At 30.8% G+C, this 20471-nt stretch overlaps 1 protein-coding gene across 1 annotated transcript in view; it reads left to right on the top strand.

Annotated features, from left to right (window-relative positions):
• Positions 1–20020, top strand: part of LOC133202522 (baculoviral IAP repeat-containing protein 3-like) — a 25606-nt gene extending 5586 nt beyond the window's left edge. The window contains exons 3-11 of the mRNA XM_061338360.1: positions 1987–2035; positions 2321–2491; positions 2946–3140; positions 11864–12197; positions 13153–13355; positions 13586–13740; positions 18492–18522; positions 18892–19212; positions 19308–20020. Of these exons, the coding sequence (XP_061194344.1) occupies positions 1987–2035; positions 2321–2491; positions 2946–3140; positions 11864–12197; positions 13153–13355; positions 13586–13740; positions 18492–18522; positions 18892–19212; positions 19308–19504 (1656 nt within the window). The 3' untranslated portion in view covers positions 19505–20020. The remainder of the gene's footprint in view (positions 1–1986; positions 2036–2320; positions 2492–2945; positions 3141–11863; positions 12198–13152; positions 13356–13585; positions 13741–18491; positions 18523–18891; positions 19213–19307) is intronic.
• Positions 20021–20471: the final 451 nt, after the last annotated feature.

Raw genomic sequence — 20471 nt, 5'->3', positions numbered from 1 at the left:
ATTGTATTCATATTTTATTGGTATTTAATGAGTAATTTACAAATCCCACTTAATTAAAAACGAAAATTAAGATAAAATTTAATGGAAATGAAAACAAAGAAGAAGAAGGAAAAAAAATCACAAATTATTTCTCTAAAAATGGTAGACCAAATTAGTGTTCCTTCAGTTAAAGTGATAGTACGGCGCATCTCATCAAAAAACTGACTAGATAAAATTTTCCGACAAGATTTGGAATTTTTTTACTACTCATAAATGTATAGACTTTCAGAAAATTACAACTTTTACAATTAAATAATTTGGATTATTTCATTAAAATTAATAGTTATTTATGGGACGTAAATATATACATCGCAACGTGTTCGGGGTTCCACATTCCATGCTATGCACGCATGCGTAGTTTTCATAAACAAAACAGCATGGTTAGAGAGGGAATACCGGTAGGCCTGCTACATTGACCAAGTCGACCAAAAAGAAAAAGAAACTGAAAATAGAACTTGAAAAAGCAACTTTCATGACTAAAATTTAGTTTGGGGATTAATAAAATCGCTGGATAAGGAAGAAACGGGAACTCGGCGACACTCACGCAGGGCTCTTGAAGGTTCTATTCGACAGGTTTGTTGATACTTGTTATCATTTCTCATTTTTCCGTCGCTTTCAAAGAAAAAAAATAGTGTAAACTCAACATTAAAAATACATCTTTGACTTATAAAAATTGTTGCCATTTGAAATGCTAATTTTTTTTAACTGTGCAGAAAAATATTTTGTTTGACATTTGCCGCGATAACGTATGATTAGTTGGTTTTCCCTTTCTCGGACCCCAATACACAAAACGTAAACAATTCGCCTGAATTCAGACTAAAATCTTTACGATTATTATTTTAGATTATTTTATCAGTAAGTTATGATAATTTGTGTTTTTGAAAATTGCTTTCACCTAATATTCATTATAACTGTAAACTCTCCAGTGTAGGCACGTGCCTTTTTAGAATTCACGTGGTACAAATAAACAGATCTAAGATTGCTCCAGTTCGTACGACCCTTGATTTTCCGGCAGATTCTAATTACGTTAATTTTGTTTGAGTAGAGAATATTTCTGTTTCTCAAACTGCTTACATCAACTTTATACCTTATTTCTTAATGACATATCGGGTAAATTTGGATGAAATAGCACACATTTTGCAGCCGTACTGTCGCTTTAAGTATCCTTTTGTCATTTAACACAATTATAATGGTATGTTGAGAGATTGTATCATTCTTGAAATATAGTTAAATTGCCTATTGGGGGGAAAAAAGAGCTGTTTGCCTTCATATGGGTGATTGAATTGGAAAACTTACCAACTTTGTGTTGCATAGTTTAAGTCATAGTTCAAGTTTAAAATTAACTACACCACACTTTACCAGTGGGGCTTCACTGAAAATTCTGGTAGCAATTTTTTTTATTGTTAGCAGGTTTAGTCTACAGAAGAATATATATTCTGGTACATGTATTAAGAAAAACAATTTTCTGATGTCAGAACTTCAAGGTGTAAATTTTTCAAATCAGTTCGCAGCCATCCCTGTACTATATATACCAATACATGTACACTACATCACTAAACAGTACACTGAATACACAGTGTACTCTCTCTCTCTCTCTGAATGTCTGTTTTAGGTAAAAACATCGTAAACAAGATAAACAATGTAATCCCTTTTGTCTAGCATGGAAAAAATACTGCATGAAGCACATTTTTTGCTTGCTTTTAAGGTCCTTTGGTGAAAAAAAATGCCAAGTACATTAAAATCACAAGCTTTCAAAGAGACTGCCAGGTTTCAAATCTTGGATGTTCATAAAATCTGTAATCCAGAAATAATCATTTATATTTTTATATTAAATAATATATTGTTTGTACCCTATATATATATAAAAAATTATAATCATATACATGTATGTGAACATTTTTGAAAATTTCACGTTTTTTTTTTTTTTTTTTTTTTTTTTTTTTTAAGGAAATGAACAGAATGCAGATTGATGATGAAGTTAGCCATGGTCCCATAGGTTTGTAAATACTGTAATTTAACCTTTTTCCTTAAATTTATTTACACATTATGTCTGAAACCTTCTGAGTCTAGATTAATAAATTTCAAACCTTGATACCAAACAAAAAAAAAAAAAGAAACCTCAAAAGAATACTTTTTTTGCCACTAAGTTCATGTATACTTCCAATATTGGAAAAAATTATCACAAATGAAAAATTTTAAACATAGATAGGTGTTGTGAAATTTTCTGCTTGTCATATTTTCTTGTCATATTTGAAAACCTATACCCTTTATATTTAAACAGCTCAAGAGACCAGTGTGAAATCAGTGGTTGATCCCCCTTCATCTTCGGTATCAGATTATGCAGCTTCTGGTCCCTCTACTTCCGCAGCAGCAGGGGCCAGTAAAATACCTGTTGCTGAGTCAGCTGCAGCGGGAACCAGTAAAACCGAAAACTCTTCAGATAAAGAGAAGAGTGAGTAATATAACTATGCATTTGTAGCAACAAAGTAGTGGAATTCTGATCACAGTTCTCTACATAGAAGAAACTGTGTATCCATTATTCAAGAATCCTCATTTAAAAAAAAGCAACAATTATAATATTGCAAATGAAGAAAAAATTTGAGAAAAATTTTAATTTATAAAAATGGAAATACATGTACCTTAGGATACTGGCAAAATTACACAATGTATAGTTACCAGTACATGTATCTATATAAAATGAAATTTTTGCAGTGTTAATAAATTGAAGGATTGTGGCAGATTGAAAATCCTGCTGTAATAAAAAAGAACACATTATTCTTGTTTCAAATTACTTTTAAATTGTTATACAGATATTGAAGGCTTATATAGCTTAATCCTTCTTCTAAGTCCTTTATTTTTGAAACATAACATAAAAAATGATTGTATTGATTTCTTTGTAACCCTAGAAATGAAAGAAATTTTAGAGGAGAATCGAAATCTAAAGGAACAGAAGCTGTGCAAAATTTGTCTGGATGAAGAAGTTGGGGTGTTGTTTGAGCCCTGTGGACACATCTGCTGCTGTCCCAGCTGTGCTGCCCCTTTACAACAATGTCCAATATGTCGACAACCCATCAAAAAATCATTAAAGGCTTTTATCTCATAAAACTGTTATACATATTATGCATATACACCATGATACACAAGAGAGAGAGAGAGAGAGAGAGAGAGAGGAATCATCTTGTCCGTCTCTGTCATACATTATGCCCTTACTTACATTTTGTCATACTTGACATATTTTTTACTGTTCAAGAGGTCATTGGACATGGTCTACCATATAAACTTGCCTGTAAGTCTAAGAATTTTGGGAGTTAAATTACCCTCTAAAACTCTGTGTCCAACTTACAGGCAAGTCCTAGAATCACTGGAATTTTTCTGGACGTGGAATCCAATAATAATTTTTAAAATTGATCGCTGAGTATAAAAAATTTAATATTGGTGCCATTTCCAAAAATATTATTTGAACATAGGTAAATACATAGAGTATTGATTTGAAATTCATTTGTTGAGAATAATGGATAACATATTTTGTGTCATTTCCCAAAATATTATTCAAAAGAAGATTTTGCTTGATGTCATTTTGACAAGGTCACTGGGATGCAGAATGTAAAAATTTTTTTGCATTTTTTTCAGTACCCTAGAGAAACAATTTTAGAACCTGATATATGACAAATCAAAGGATTTATCAAATTACATGTACTGGAACATGTACATGGACAAAGTCAGGGTCACAAAATATCTCGAAGGGCTTTCATATACAGTTTTTCAAAAAAGCCCATTGTCAAGTGTGTCGCATAAGGGGGTATTAGTCCTGAAAGAACAGTTTTATATCACATTTACAGATCCATGCCTCATTTAATTCATGCTTAATATAATTTCCTTTTCAAAAAAATTATTTAAAAAGTTTTGCTTTGTTATATTATAAAAATATTTCATGTTTTTTAGGGTAACACATGAAAATGTTATCCATTGAAAACCATTAATAACTGATACAGTAAGATGCAGCTGAGGTCAACAATGATTTTCAAGGGATAGCAATTTCACATGTAACCTTTAAAAAATCATGTAATATTTTTTTTTGTTATACTGAATGTATTTAAAATGCATTTAAAGGAAAATATATCATGGTAATTTAAAATGTACGCGCAAACATTCTGCACAGTTAACAATTTTTATGCTGTTACCTGTCATCGTGTATGCATTTTCAACCTTTGCTATTTAATGTTACCTGAAGGGCACGGTTTATGTACATGGTAGAATAATTGTACTTTTTAACAAATATTTTTAAACCAATTAAAATTGACTATTTAATTGAAAGTATAACAATGCAAACTATATTGCCCTTTGATATATCCACAGGATAAAAGCTCTGAGTGCAGTGCATTTCCAGACATACTGAAAACTTTCCTGTTGCTTGGCAAATATTGCCCCTGTGCAAGTATTGATGCAAATATTTTTAAAAATGCTTTTCTAATCCTTGGTGTAAGCATTTTAAAGCGCAGCTAATGTGTTTGAATTATTGTTGTTTTTATATCTGCTATGGCTGTGAGTTTTCTCAGGGTTATATTAAGTAAATCTAAATGTAGATTAGAATTAATCTGATCTTGATTGTTAACTAATCTACTTGTATATGTATTTCAAAATTGAATATTTCATGGTTTACAAGTAATCTTCTAAAAAAAAAAAAAAAACAAGAAAGAAAGAAAAGAACTTCAATGGGCTGTTCAATCCCGCCTCATTTGTTATCTTTGCCAGTTTGTTTTAAATAAGTAATTCATCATTCATCCTTTATTTTAAGCCTTGTGTATGTGAGGCCTCAATATTGCTTAGGATTATCCTTATTTCTGTTAATACTGGTCAAATTAAAGTTGGAGTGGAATATATCTTTTTTTATCCATCATTTAATTGTAGCAATCATGGAAGTTTGGTAGTATTGAGATTACATGTAACTTTGGAGTGAATCAGCTCCAAATTCTGTCCTTCAAGAAATATAAGCTTAAAATTTAAAACAATATTGTTGCTAGCAAATATCCTTCATTCAAACTATATATATATATATATTTAAGTCTGGACCAGGGACAACTTATTTATAGTTACTTGGATATAGACACTAGATATATTCACTTGGGATTTTGATATTTGTAATGTATTATTTCTGTTGATTTTATTTTCAAAAGCAGCAATACATGATTATGGCCTATAATCAGATGGCAGACATTCTTTGTTATATCAAATAGTTTATTTATTAGTGCAGTAAAACTTGGTCTAATATGGACACCATTGTTTCCATAGAAATTGGCCAGATTAGACAGCATTTCAGATCAGACATTTAAAACAATGACATTTAAATAATTTTTATTACTTGATTAATTTTAAATAAAAAGGGAATAAAAATCTTACATTTGTATATTCTAATAGGCAAGATTTTGGAATTCACCACATCCGAATTAGACAAGTTTTACTAAACTGTATTGATTTTTAGTTCACCTGGCCCAGAAGGTTAAGTGAGCTTATGCCATCACCTGGCTTCTTCGTCATTCAAGGGTCATCATAAACTTTTTAAAATATCTCATGAAACTCCCTGACAGATTTTTTATATTTGTATAACTCTAATGACAAAATCAAATGGTACAATAAGGTCTTCTTGTCTACCAAATTTCATTATTTGATCCCAAATGTTGGAGTAATAGCTCCTGAAGAACATTTATAAATTTGTTATTTTTGTAGTTTTTTGTCTGCATTTATTTATTTGAAAATTATACGATAGCTGTAAATTGTTAAAACCAAAATGGCCAACTAAAATAAAATCTTTGTAATTAGCAAATTGTATAGCCATCTGATCATCCATATATTGGAGTTTTTTTAATCTGGCTACAGCCAGGTTAGCAATTCTGGCTCTTGGGAGCCTCTTATCAAAAAAAAAATCTTCTTAGATCCATGTTTGCTTTAAACATTTTTTACAATGTTCGAGAAATATAGGAAATTAATACATGGTAAATTGATTTTGCTATGATGAATAATTTTGAAATGCATAAATATCTGATGAAACTATCAGTTGAAATGTAGCTTCTTCACAACACTATTGTAACAGTGACAAAGGAGTTGGGGGATAGCTTCTGGTCAGTCCATTTTATTGGTGAAGTAACTGCAAATTCAATAAATCTAACAAACTAATCTGAATAATTTTATCAGTATATTTTAAGGATAAATGGTATGCATGTTGATAATGAGTTATTTTGATGTTATGTATATGTCCAGGAGCCTAATCTTAGATCATTGAACCCATCCAACTTATGAAATTCACAACCTGTACATGGTTCTGAATTGAAATCAGGATGTGTTTAAGTTGATAATGCATTGTAAAATCATTATATCTTAAACTTTCTTCTCACTCTGAGATCTAGCAGCCACACATCATTTATTATTATCCCCCCCCCCCCCAAAAAAAAAAAAAAAATCCAGGGTTCATGCCTTAGGGGTGGCTCACTTTGTCATATAAAGATATATTTATGATAATCGAGTGACTGTCAAGGTTATTTGCCACTTGTAACTGGTTACTTCCACTTGTAACTAATTACTTTGATAGATGTACAAATAAGTACACAGTCATTTTATGTATTGCTACTAAAAGGAAAATCATCTTTTTACATTCCTTTTCTTTTTAATGAATTTATTATAATTTTACTTCTAAAATAATCTGTATGTTGTTCAAGTATTACAGCTTTGTTACATTGTTCAAGTATTGAAGCTTTGTTGAACTCTCTCGTTGTTTATCAATTACATGTGCAAATACATGTCTACCTTCTTCTTAATATTTTTTTTTACTTTGTACTTGTATGTCAATGTCAATAGAATTGTTTGAAATTAAGAATTTTTTATTGTTATATTTATTATTCATTCTTTCTTTGTGTCAAGAATTTTTAAAATTTTTATCCTAGAATTACAGTTTTTGCTACACATACAATGTACATGCATATTCAATTATTTTGACTTAACAATTAGTTTGGTTAGTGTAGTACACTGTATATAATGTCGCTGTTTTCTGTATATTACAGTGTAAAGTAATTGGTGAATGAACATTACATAAGTAATTTGTGAAAACATTGCTACTGTAAATATTTATGAGAATGTAAATTTATCTAAGACAAGAATGTTTAAAACTATATTTTTGGAAGCAGATTTCAGTAAAACCTGAAATCTTATTATATTCGTTAAGAAAAAGGAACCTGATGAAGAATTTGTATCAATATGCACATCATCCCTGCTTAGTGGGGAGAGGCATTGTTTTAAATGCACATCCTTTGAAATACATGTATCATGTTATGGTATTGTCCATTCAACAGCTTGCACACTTGTTAATGAATGAAAAAAAAACTATATTTTCCTTTGCTTATTGGAAAGTGAACCCCTGGTTGCTTAAATGGTTTTTTTCTGCTTAAAATGATCTTTTTCTGCTTAAATGATGCTTTTTTCTGTAATTAGGAGAACTGTCTAACAAAGAAAGGAGATTGAAATGAAATTCAAGGAAGCAAAATGTATGTACCGGTACTGTAAACCAATTATTACTTGAGACACCTTTTATTCGTAATTTTTCAGTTTGAAATTCTTCCAAGACAATAAATTTTTCTTGTTTGAGGAAACATTGTACATAAATACGTAATTAAAAAGATACTTGTATTTGTGGCAATAATTATTCGAGAATAATTTTTTTTTTGAAATTCGCAGGTATTTCTCTCATAATCTCAGCGAGATTCGTAGGGACTAAAAATTTTGGTTTGGTGTCCCTACGTAGGGTTTCTCTCACACAAATTAAATCTGATTTACAGCACACCACATGGGGAAAACTGATCGAATGACTTTTTAAGAAGAAAACTTACAATATATCAGTTATCTGCGTCTCTTTCAGCAGAGTGGCACTCCTTCTATTATCCCATTCAATCATATTGCAATGTGTTGTAAAATTGGAAATTTTTTCTGATATTGTTTTTTTTTATCTTGCATTGATGTGTTATTTTGATTTCACAGGTTTTTATTATGTTTGTTTATTTAAATCAATACATATGTAACTGGTAAATAAAAAAAGCATACATATGGTAAATGTCTTCATATCTTTAAAACGTTTTTTTTTTCCTTTTTATGGGACAGTGAAGCTCATTACATGTAATATTTCGCTAACACTTGGAGAGTTAATGCATGTTGTGCTTTGTAGCTAGTAAACCCTGGCTCATTGATACAAACACACACACACGAGGGTAGTCCATAAAGTTCGTTGACAATTACGTTTTTGTCAAACTGAATGTTCCTAGATATATTTATTGTTTAACAAAATATTTGTTAGGAAAACCAAGTCCGAATAGTGTGGTTTTGATTGTTTGAACGTAATATTTATGTAAAAAAAAATTGCGGTCTTTAAAGGTCGCATATAGTTAGCATGGGCCAAGGTTAAAATGCCATAAATTTTGAAATAAAGTTTACGAATTAAAATGGTTATTTTCTTCATTAAACAAATCAAAGCTTAATAAAAATTTAAAGTGTCACATATAAAGTGGCTTTCGTCATTTTCTGATATCTGTAGTGTCGCTTATTTGACAGATTGTGAAAATATGTAGAAAATCTGCAAGAAATGTGCTTCAAAAATTGACAGAAAAAGTGACAGGGTCTGGAAGTTATAAAATTAATTTTTAATTAGGTTGAAACAGAAACTATGTCAAAGACAAAATAATTATTCAAACAACTCGAAATTATTGGAACATTTTGTTCATTGATTTGAGATTGGTTATATACGAATTTTCAAAGTTGTACAATTTGGGGGACACTACAAGAAGTGGAAACCACTGTTATTTGATGAAAATAGGATATCCTTATTCATGATATTGTTAAAAATCTAGCGCAACGTTGGACTGGGCTGTGCAAACTGTGTATGCGAAGTGTTTATACTAATGAAGATCGTAATTTATCGTGTTTTGTTTTGAATCTTAAAATTTTACCCAGTTATGATCCTTATATAAATTTTATCGCAAATAATTGGCAGTGTGGCATAATAAAGAAAAAATAGCGTGTGTTCACGATCTGATAAAAAATCAAAATCTATATTTTTAACGTTATCATGGAACTAGCTTTACGTCAAACTGGGCCGAGAGGCTTGCATATACAAACTCTAAGTACTTACTTCTATAACGTTCGTAAAATAGTGTTTTGTTATAATTTTTATAAATTTACTAAACTTTGGTGTCTATTAAAATATTATCGTACACGTTCGGCAGTGTGGTCATTAAATTTAAATTAAGAAAATTATAAGATTTGTATACGAACTTGATGGACAACCTAGTATGTATATCATATACGTATGATTTAATTGTAATTTTTTTAAGGTTATAATTATGACAACCCTAATAATAAAAGATTATTATTTTACGTAAAGAAATTACTACATTGTGCAACACTTTTGATAAGTTTCTGATTGGCTTTCATATTTTGTAGGGCAACACGAAATGCTAAAAAATCTATGAGGTGGCTTAGCCTTAAAAAGGTTACCAGCATCAATGAATGTACATTTATGGAAAGTATATGCAGCAACCACCAGGATATATTTTAACAATTAATTGAGTCGTATCAAATATGAACATTTTCTTAAAAAACACAGCCACAGGGTGATTTTGGATGGTGTGATTGAAGATTTGTTAGTGTGTATTTCAGTCATAAGAGAATTTTTCTATAACAAGTGACATTTCCGTAAGTAAATGTTATTTAAAGTTAAAACGCTAGCTAGTTACATTTTGAATGAGTTTAATAATTCAGGGTGATTGAAATTTTATGAACCAAAATTACATTTTTGATGCTGTGCGATTTGGATTCATATGTATGTAGGTGGAGAGGGCTTATATATAGGCTATGCCTGATGCCCAATCCATTTATGTTTCAGTACATAATAAAATATGTTCAAATCTGAAAACATGTAGGTGAATAATTATGTTTAGTAACGGATAGTAACGTTTTATTTAAATTTCAAAAGATTACAACCATTAAAAAGAAAAATGGTAAAAAAGATACTAGTACTTCTTTGCGGGATAACTGTGGCATTACACCTTACTACAGTGCAATGTGGTGCATTTAGGATATATTTTGGCCAATCAAGTTAATCTAAGCCAATTAAATTTCACAAAGAATTTGTTAAACTTGAAAATGACAAAAAAAAGAACAGTAGTTAAATTGGGAGCAGAGCAAACATGAAAATTTAAAACCAGAGGTGGGATCAGGAGCCATGGAGGAGTAAGCATCCTGTCGTCCTAGCCGTGGCGTGCTCCTTGTCATGATCGGGCAATCGGAAATTCCGTAACAATGGCTTGCCTCGTTTTCGACATTGTCTGTATGTAGAAATACTAGTACTCTGAGGTACTTATTGTGTGTGTATTATGAAGGCAAAGAACAGTAATCAAGCTCAAAATTGGAACAATACAAATTAGGAGAAGACAAACATGGACCTCTAAAACATCAGAGGTGGGATCAGGTAACATGGTGGAGTAAGCATCCCCTCGGCCGGTCACATCCGCCTTGTGTGCCTAAGAATTTATATGAAAAATATCGGTCAACATTCGACTTAACGATAGATTGACTTACTAGCAAGGTTATTCATAGAATTTGCAAAATGTTGACTTTAAACGAAACTGTTGGTATTCTTGTATCATCAGCTTATTTGTCAATAGCTTGCCTCGTTTTCAAATTGTTCGCACATAAAGCATGCTCTTGGGTATCAGTCAAATAGGAGACATAAACACCATATGCTGGTGATAATGGTATATTGCTACATAAATAAGGGAAGTTGGTGACAGAAAAGCTGAAGGCATCTCGTTTATCAAAAAGTTTTGTTGTTAGGTTACCATTAACGTCTGTTTTCAGTAAAATATCCAGATATGAAACAGATGTGCCAAACTTTTTGGTGTATTTTATTTCAAAGGGATATATGGAATCAAAGTAGGGATGGAAATGAATATTGTTCATTGATAAAACATCTAAATGTTAAATTGAAGGTCAAGGCAAAAGACTTCTAAAAGAAGTCCCTACATTCTGCTTCATATGAATACAAAAATAGGTCTGCTTTTCAGATTTTGATTAATTACAAATGAAGAATGCCATGGTATTCTGGATATCATCAATGCAATGGATTTTTTCATTAATATCATTGAACGCATATACTGTAGATCACCTTATTTTTGGAAGGTAAGTACATGTATTTGGTACATGTGTATTTATAAACGAGACAATTTTTTTTTACAAGTTCTAGCTATTGAATGTAATCTATACTTATAAAAATATACGCGAAAATGAAATTTTAATTATATATGCAATAATAAAATTTTCGCGCATAAAAAGTGATTTACAGTAATCCTAGGAACTGTACTCAAATGGTATCTTAAGGCCAGAATGTGACAACATTATAACTTGTTTACTTGTTGTTTACCTGAACGTTACTTTGGTGAGTATTGTGGCCCATGGCACTTCAGTTCCTGTACTAAGAGAATATTTAAGATTCCCCTCTTTACCCTTAAAAAAACCTCAAAAGCCACAATTTTATATCTGTATTGAATGTTTCCTTAACCCTGTATATTTGACAAGATATCAGGAAAATACAGGTAAAAGCTAAATACTTTTGAAATCGCTTGTTTTTTTTTTTATCCAAGGAAAGAGGAAGTTCCTTAGGTCCTGTTGGAATTTTTAAATATAAATACATGTATATAGTATGCACCATTCTTTTATTTTTAGATTAGATAGTGATATTTTACAAAGGGCAGATTCTAAACTGACAAAAATACAGTGAAACCATAAACAGCGTACAATCTAGGGAATACAAATCTATGTGTACATGTATATTGCAATATGGATATTATTCCACAATCACCGTATGAACGACTTGCACCATTGAGAAACGATTACAACAAACGATTACAAACATTTGACCACCGCTGGCCTGCTGGTGTACCAGTGACTCCACAAGCTCTGGCACAAGATGGATTTTATTACACAGGACTTGATGACAAGGTACAATGTACTCACTGTGGGGGAATTCTCAGTGGCTGGTGTGCGGGGGATATTGTGGCCGTGGAACATAGACAGCACGTGCCTGAATGTCCCTGGGTGCGGCAACGTGGGATGCAATTACGCAGGTAGGTTAAGGCTTCCCGTAGAATATCACAGTGCACTCTGTGCCTTCACATCTCTGAACTACCAAAATATGACGTCATAATGGAAAATGACGTCAAGTCACTGCAAACTTGAGGTGTTATGACGGGGAGAGTGTCATGAACTTTACACTTCATTTCAAACTGCATGTAAAATGCTAGATAGCTATTGCAAAATTCACGGGTCGTTAAAGGTTTTTTAAGTCTTATATGTCCGAATATCTTAAAAATTAACCGCTTACCTACCCTTGATTGAAATTAAGCATGTTCAAAATGCTTATGAAAAATATACTTTTGAAATGTACTCTGTTTTATACCCGTGGTTGGAGGTAAAATTTATTTTGCGTGTATAAAAGAGTCTGGCGCAGGTGATTAATGAGGATTAATCTGAGAATTTTTGTGGAAATCTGTAAGAAGAGGTTGTTCTCTAACTGAACCTTGCTTGGGAAAAATGTGTGTTGGCTTTGTTTTAATACAGATTACGATATTGTGTGGAAAATCCCCTCAAATTTGTAGGTAAGTTGAATTTCTCAGGAAATATTTTGTACCAAAGTAATACTATGACTTTTCCCAAGCACATTTCGGATACACAAAGATACGATGAGTTTGTTTATATAAAAAAACGTTTATAATTATTGTGTAAATCAGCTGCGCCGAAGCGATTTATATGAAACACTTAAAAAATTATAAATGACCGTCACGTGATCAACAAAATTATTTGATATTATAACAAATATGTTAATATATAGCCGAGGAAATCCTTTATATAAATTGGAAGTACTAAAGTTCAATACTTATAAATTAAAACCAAAATAGACCTCGCAATGACATATTATGTTTTGAGTGCATTTTAAAGCTTCGGGAAGCCTTAACATAGCTGCGAAGATGAATACACTCCAAATTCTTCGCCTTCTAATATGGCAAATTTATCATGTTTTAGTATCATTCACAAAGTGCCTACAGGTGAAAATCTGAGCTTTCGATACGGGCCGTCACTTGGACCTAACGATGCCCCTGGTGTTACTCGTCCTAAATTTCAGAATTTTGCCATGGAATCTGCGAGAAAAGCCTCATTTACAGGATGGCCAACACAGATAAAACAAAGACCTGAAGTTCTCTCTAAAGCTGGATTCTTTTATTTGGGTAATTTGTTCCAAATTTTTATTGCGAGTTCTATGAGTTATCCACAAAAAATATGTATTTACTATTTAGCTAACAAGTGCATAACATATGTAAAAAAGGAAAATGAATCAAGCTGTGAATTGTTAAACTCTGGCATGAAGAATGACAGATACATGTATTTTTCATCAAAAAGTAAAGATGACTAACTTTTTTTACTGATTTTTTAAAAACTTATCTTTCCCTTTAAACAGGTGAGGGGGACAAATGTAAATGTTTTTACTGTGGGGTTATGTTGTGGGACTGGGAGTCTGATGATGATCCGTGGATGGAGCACGCAAAGGCGTTCAAGGACTGTCCCTGGATCAAGTTTGTCAAAGGATATAATTTTATTAAACAAGCACAGGAGGTAATTAAAAAGATAATTTTTTTTTACAATTAAAATATACTATTTTCAAGGAAAACGAATAGATGTTTTATAATTAAAAAGCAAGTACAAACAAGTGTGCACTTTCAACCCATAAAATTAATTAAGTGGCTTCCTCTCATTACAAAATCGATTTGAAAAGATTCCATATTTATTTTCCTGGATTATAAAGGTCAATCTGTATGACATGACAATTATATGACTTCTTATTATATATACATTTCTTTTTCTAATGCTGGCAAAAATAATCAATTGTCTCGCTATAGTATTTTGATTTGTAGCTCGGAAAAGTCTTAGAAGATGCTATCCAATAAGTAACCACCTGTCACATGCCACCATTTTAAAATTTCCTTCCTGTTACGTTGATAGGGTTTTTTTTATACTGATTAGAGAATATAACGTTCAGACATCTTTATGTCTTAAAACCCATGATATGTTTTTTTTCTAAATGCACAGATTCAATATTATCCACAATAATTCCAAAAAACATCTGTCATATGAATCAGCCGGAAATATATTTTAAATAAAAATACATTTTTGTTCCAATTATTCCACTCTTCAATTTCAACAAGCAAAGTGGAACCATTATAAAATTTCAAGAGCTTATTTTAGCAAGGCTATTTCTAAACGAAAAAAAAGAAGATTTTTTCAATGAACAGCAAAATTGATAATTCTGTAATCTTGACCCTATATCTAAGACATACCTATATGTTTATTGTTAATCTACATACAAGTATGAGGTGTTTTGTCCTAAATTTCATGTGAAGTACATGACAAACATTTTTGTGGTTATAATAGAAAATCAAATACAAAACAGGAAATTAAAATAATAAAAAATTAAAGATGTGCATACACAGGATATTTAATCAGCTCTCCACTGTAAGATAAGAGTTTGACAGTGCATGCAGTTGTTCTATTTCCTTGCATGTCGTCGCATAGGATTGTTTAATTTAGAGACCTATAAGGTGGTAATGTTAATTCTGATAAACCAAATATAAATAACAATATTTTTTGTAGTCCTATATTATATCCTTAATCCTCTTAAATGGAGTAAAGTTTTGGGAAAAAAAACTACCCTGTTTGGGCGGAAAGAGTCAAGTGTCATATAAATCAATTCAAATGGAGTAAAATCAGCCAAAAAAAATCCTCTTCGGGAGGAGTCGTAAGAATAACACCAAGAATAACTTGAAAGTATTTCTTTCAAATAGAACAGGAAACAAATGTATTTTGGGAGAAAGGGAAAGTGTGTGCTAATTTTATTTATTTTACTTCTGTATTTGCTATTTATTTAGAAGTGCTATCGACAAAAATAACACACACACACACAGAGAGAGAGAGAGAGAGAGAGAGAGAGAGAGAGAGCAGAAGAAAGAAAGAAAGGGATATATGATAGTCTATAAGAGGTTTCTTCAGTTTTACATCCATCTCTGTCGTTCATGTTCTAAACATTTAATGTCATATTAATTGATATTCTGAATAGCTTTTTTTGAAATATGGAAAATTACTTATTTAGTAATTCTTCATCTGAAATAGAAATGTATTATCCAATACGGAATTTTCTAAACCTTTTAATGTTCGGCAAGAATAATATAACCAATCTTTGTAGTTTTATCTACTCCGAACAAGTTTGAGATTGAAACAAGGCATATGCAAAAATCGACCCAGAAATGGGTGAATTAAAAAAAAAATATGACCAAACGCATATTTATCAACCCACACTAAAAATACAGGCAATGAAAATAGATTTCTATCTCTCAGCATATGTCTTTAGATAGTGTCTAAATATCTGCCAAATATCTCGTTGATATCTCAATTAACAAAAAAGTTATGCCCAAAGATGATGCTAAAATTGTCAGGAGTGCAACACCTTTTTGTGACATTTTGAAATTTCAATATTTTTTGGAGATCTGTGAAATAAAAAATAATGCTTCATGTTGAAAATAAAGACTTTCCTGATAATATTTAAAGTATTGAGCTTTAAATGTGGACTGTTGAAACTTTTGTTTAATCAAGTTGTGGTCATGGCTGATGTTTAAAAAAAATGTTATACCATGTCAGGAGTGCAACAGAAAAAATGTAGTGTTGCCAAAAAAACATCGATTGTAAAATTCTGATAGAAAATTAAGACAAAAAAGAATTTTGGAAGTGTAAAATAATAACTGATATACATTTTAAAACTTAAAAATGTTATATAAATCACAAGCAGCATTAATGAGAGTCAAGTATATGTGCATACCCAAAAATGTCAGGAGTGCAACATTTGATGTTTTGCTTCCAAGCATGAAAAAACTATTATCATTATATGATTTTCTGATTTTTATTTTGGAAAATAAAGACACAAAGAACATTTTTACCAAATAGATTTATCAATTACAGGATCTGTCTGTGCTTCAGATCCATATTTCTATGGTCTGGAGTGCAACACATTTTTTTTAAAGATTCAAGTTCTGTGACGAAAAGACTTCTATTCATGCTTAGAAGTACATCGTATTCATTAATTAATAATGATCTTTTTGTATAATTTAATGCTATATCATTGACAGTTTTATTATCAAAATCCTTCCTTTTTCAATTTTATTAATTCAGATGTGTTTTTATCTTTTTTGTGATTTTTTTTTAATGAACGTTAAAAATAAACACACTAAAACATTGTCATAAAATTCAAGTAATTCCTCCTCAACTTCACTGAAACAACAGAACAAGTTCTTATGTAATTTTCACTTCACAATTCTACTTTAAAGGCCCCAATGCTTTTGGTCAGGAGTGCAACAAATATGTTAGAATTATAAATCATCCAATAAGAATAAAAAAATAAAGAAAAAATGATGAGTAGAATTTTTCTGGTGGGTTACTGTGTTTGTCTTCTAAAAGAAAATATGCTTTAAAATATATTTTATCTTCTAAATATACATTTAAGCTAGTTTTTTGGCATAAAATAGGGTATAATTCCAGATAAAATGCGAATTTTAAATACTTTCATCTGTTTTAATTATGAAGTATTGGACTATAAGTATTGCACAATTTCATTACCACTTGATGTTGCCAACACCTGATGAATTTTTGTGTTCTATGGTTTTAATTTTAAACTTCACTGCAGTCAGGAGTGCAACAAAACTGCTTCATAATTACCGATGCTTTTTAACTATCTTTTCTAAAAAATAAGTTGAAAAAAATGCTTGATACTATTTGATGTTCAAAACACTATGTCTATCAACAAATTACAGAAATTCTACAGTCGATTCAGGGAATAGTTTTCATTATATCACATATATTTTAAATACAATTTATATATATTACACTTTGCAAATAATCATGTTTTAAGGTCTTCAAAATATGAAAAACCTGCTGTAAACGATGAAAAATATCAACACGACAAATTGATTTACAAAGTAAGAATGGGTTATTGTGTGTTATAATTTTTAAAACAATGTTCAATAAAATACATATCAGATGTCAGGAGTGCAACACAATAATGTAACATAGGGTGACTTCAAAATCTAGTATTTTTTGTAAGAGAACTCGTATATAACAATTCTTTTTTGGCTTAGATTTAAAGAATTGACTTGAACGGACAAAAAAGTGAATTTTGGGGAATTTCATTGCTTCATATTTTTTTTTCATATTAAAACTTTTCAAACCAGAATTGAAAAAAATAATGTAAAATAACAACCAAAAAGCCATTTTTTTTGTCACATGTACAAGAGAAGATACTCATTCAAGGTCTAGATTTAATCATTTATACCCCTTTTACCATTTTGAAGCATAAAAAACTATAATTTCTTGTGATTATGTATTTTAGAAAGTCTTTTAAGGTGTAATGATATTTTCTTTTTTCAAAAGAAATTTTACTAATAAAAATTCTGAAACTTTTTAATCCAATTGTCTATTCTATTGCCACTTCAGGATTTTAAACTAGAATGCATTTGCGATATGATGATATAAGTGAAAAATATGTTATAAGTAGTTGAATTTTGCCAAAAAAATTCAGTTTGGTGGTCATTTTTTTTTAATTCACCCAAATCAGTTGTAAGGTTGTTGTTGTTGTTGTTTTTAATATAGAATACATTTAAGGCTCTCTAAAGATAATATGTCATTATGGTTTGCTTGTTTTGTTTTGTTTTTTTCAATTGCATGTACATGTTAGGTAGTCTTTTACTACCAATCTAATTCCATATGATAATCTTCGATTTGGACAATATTGCATGGTTTTCTGGCAGACTCGCTCTTTGCTATAGCGAGTCGAAGTTACAAAAAAACCTTTGGTGAGAAAGATTTTTCTCATGAACATCAATAAAATTAGTAGAGTCGTGCCTATTATACTCTCTTTGAATGGCATTCCAGGTTAAGATAGGGTGGCTTAAAGGATAGCCCATTTTGCTTGTCCTTCTTATCAACAAACCGAACAGAAGAAATCTAATGCATGAAGCACATTTTTACAAGATATTAAGGATTTTAACTCATTGAAAACAACCCCCCCCCCAAAAAAAAAATAATAATAATAATAAAATAAAAATTACAAACTTTTACAGTCTTTTTGATGTTATATAAAATTCCAGCAATCTTTATTTCTTTATTTTATTATTTGTAGTGAAAAATATGATTAAGATAACGAAAAGTGATCAATCTCATAAATGTAGTCAAGCATATGAAATGTGAACAGGACAAAAACACGGACCCAAATTAAATGTATATGTTAAAAAAAAACTTTTAAAATAATGTACACACTTTTTCAGATTGGTGATGAAGTTAGCAAAGGTCTCATAGGTTTGTAAATAATACTAATTTACATAAGTTTTACATTTCACGTACATTTATTTATACTTCAACCTTCTAGTCAACCTTCTGAGTCTAGATTATGTTTATAATGTTCAAATTTTGACATCCCCCTCTCCAAAATTTTTTTTTAAAAAAACTAAGCATCATCCATAGCATGCTTGAAGAAATAATTTTTTTTCATGAAGTATATCTGATACAATGGAAAGTATTTGCTTCAAATTATTTGTTAAATTCTCTATTTATCATAATTTTAAATCTATTTCCTTTACTGAGTATATTAAAATAACTCAAAAACCCCGTGTGAAATCGTTTTTCAATTTGGTATTAGATTATACTTCTGGTTCCTCTCCTCTGCAGCGGCCAGCTGTGAAATAACTGAAGCTGAATCGGGGGCCACAGGAACCAGTAAAATAACTGAATCTGAATCAGTGGCAACAGGAATCAGTATATTACCTAAAGTTGAATCAGTGGCAGCAGGAGTCATTAAATTACCTGAAATTGAATCAGTGGCACAGGGAACCAGTAAAATACCTGAAGGTGAATCATTGGTACAAGGAACCAGTAAAATACCTGAAGCTGAATCAGTGGCACAAGGAACAAGTAAATTACCTGAAGTTGAATCAGTGGCAACAGGAACCAGTAAAACACCTGAAGAAAACTACTCGGATAAAGAGAAGAGTGAGCAATATCAATTCCAAATCATATTTATGTTTGTAAAATAATACATTATAAGGTAAATAAATTTACTCTATATTGATATCTTTTTACCTTAGAATTGATAGAAATTTTGATGGAGAATCGGAACCTGAAGGAACAGAAGCTGTGCAAAATTTGTCTTGAAGAGGAAATTGGGGTGCTATTTGAGCCCTGTGGACACATCTGCTGCTGTGCAAGCTGTGTTGGCCTTCTACAGCAATGTCCAATATGTCGACAACCAATCCAAAAATCACGCAAGGCTTTTATCCCATAATTAAGACTGTCATATGTCGACATGTCAATAAATTTGAAGTCCACATACACACATAATCCCTCTGTTCACTCATGTCAAATGTTGCTTACTTGATTTCCCAAAAGAATAGTATTTTGTAAGTAAAATACAAACAATTTTATGTAAAGCTGCGAACTTTTAGGATCACCTGAAACATGCAGATAACCTATTGCTATCCATAGCCTTTTGTTTCTTGCAGTTGGGCATCATCTGTAAAGGTTTTAAAGATCGCTCAGCTTTTCTGAAACTCTAATTACATATCTCTATGCGTCTTTTGGCAAACTTTTTACAAGATAAAACTGATTCTTCTACCCAAATTAAGAAATTCATTTCTCTTTGGCTCAGGGTGGAACAAAGCTGTACCATGTAGTGAAAATTCATTATATCGATCAGTTATTTTTTAAAAAAAAAACAAACTTGCATGTGGATATCCAGAAGACAAACCTAATTTGTGATCATAATAGAGTATGTCTACCCAGTCATGCTAATAGCCGGTGAACTTTATGAACAGGTCCAGGATAAGATCCATTTGCAAAAAAAAAACAAAACAAAAAAAAAAAAAAAAAAAAAAAAAAACATTAAATGTAACGTTCACTTTACTCCAGGACATCTAAAAGGACAAACAGTATGCATGTTGATATTAACAATGAGCCACATTTTAAATATTATGAAATTAATTTCCTGGTAGATTTAAGATTTAACCCTTACATCAATATTTTCATCTTTACTTTGGGTATATTATAACGATCAATGAACCCTCCTCCAAAGTAAAAAAAGAATCCTATTCTCATCTTCAGGATTTATGACCTAAATATTGGGGTAAATTGATTTTATCATACCCAATCAGTTTAGCACAGGATTTAAAATATGAAAAATCAGCTTAGCTATTTATATTTACATTTTTTTTAATTTCATTGTATTTTTTTTTTTTTACAAAATACTGTGCATT

Source organism: Saccostrea echinata, unplaced genomic scaffold (assembly GCF_033153115.1).
Source record: "Saccostrea echinata isolate AGI-Se365-2 ecotype Australia unplaced genomic scaffold, CSIRO_AGI_Sech_v1 ptg000047l, whole genome shotgun sequence".
Lineage (NCBI taxonomy): Eukaryota > Metazoa > Mollusca > Bivalvia > Ostreida > Ostreidae > Saccostrea > Saccostrea echinata.
The sequence above is the reverse complement of the archived record's forward strand: the minus strand, read 5'-3'. Positions and strand labels throughout refer to the sequence as shown.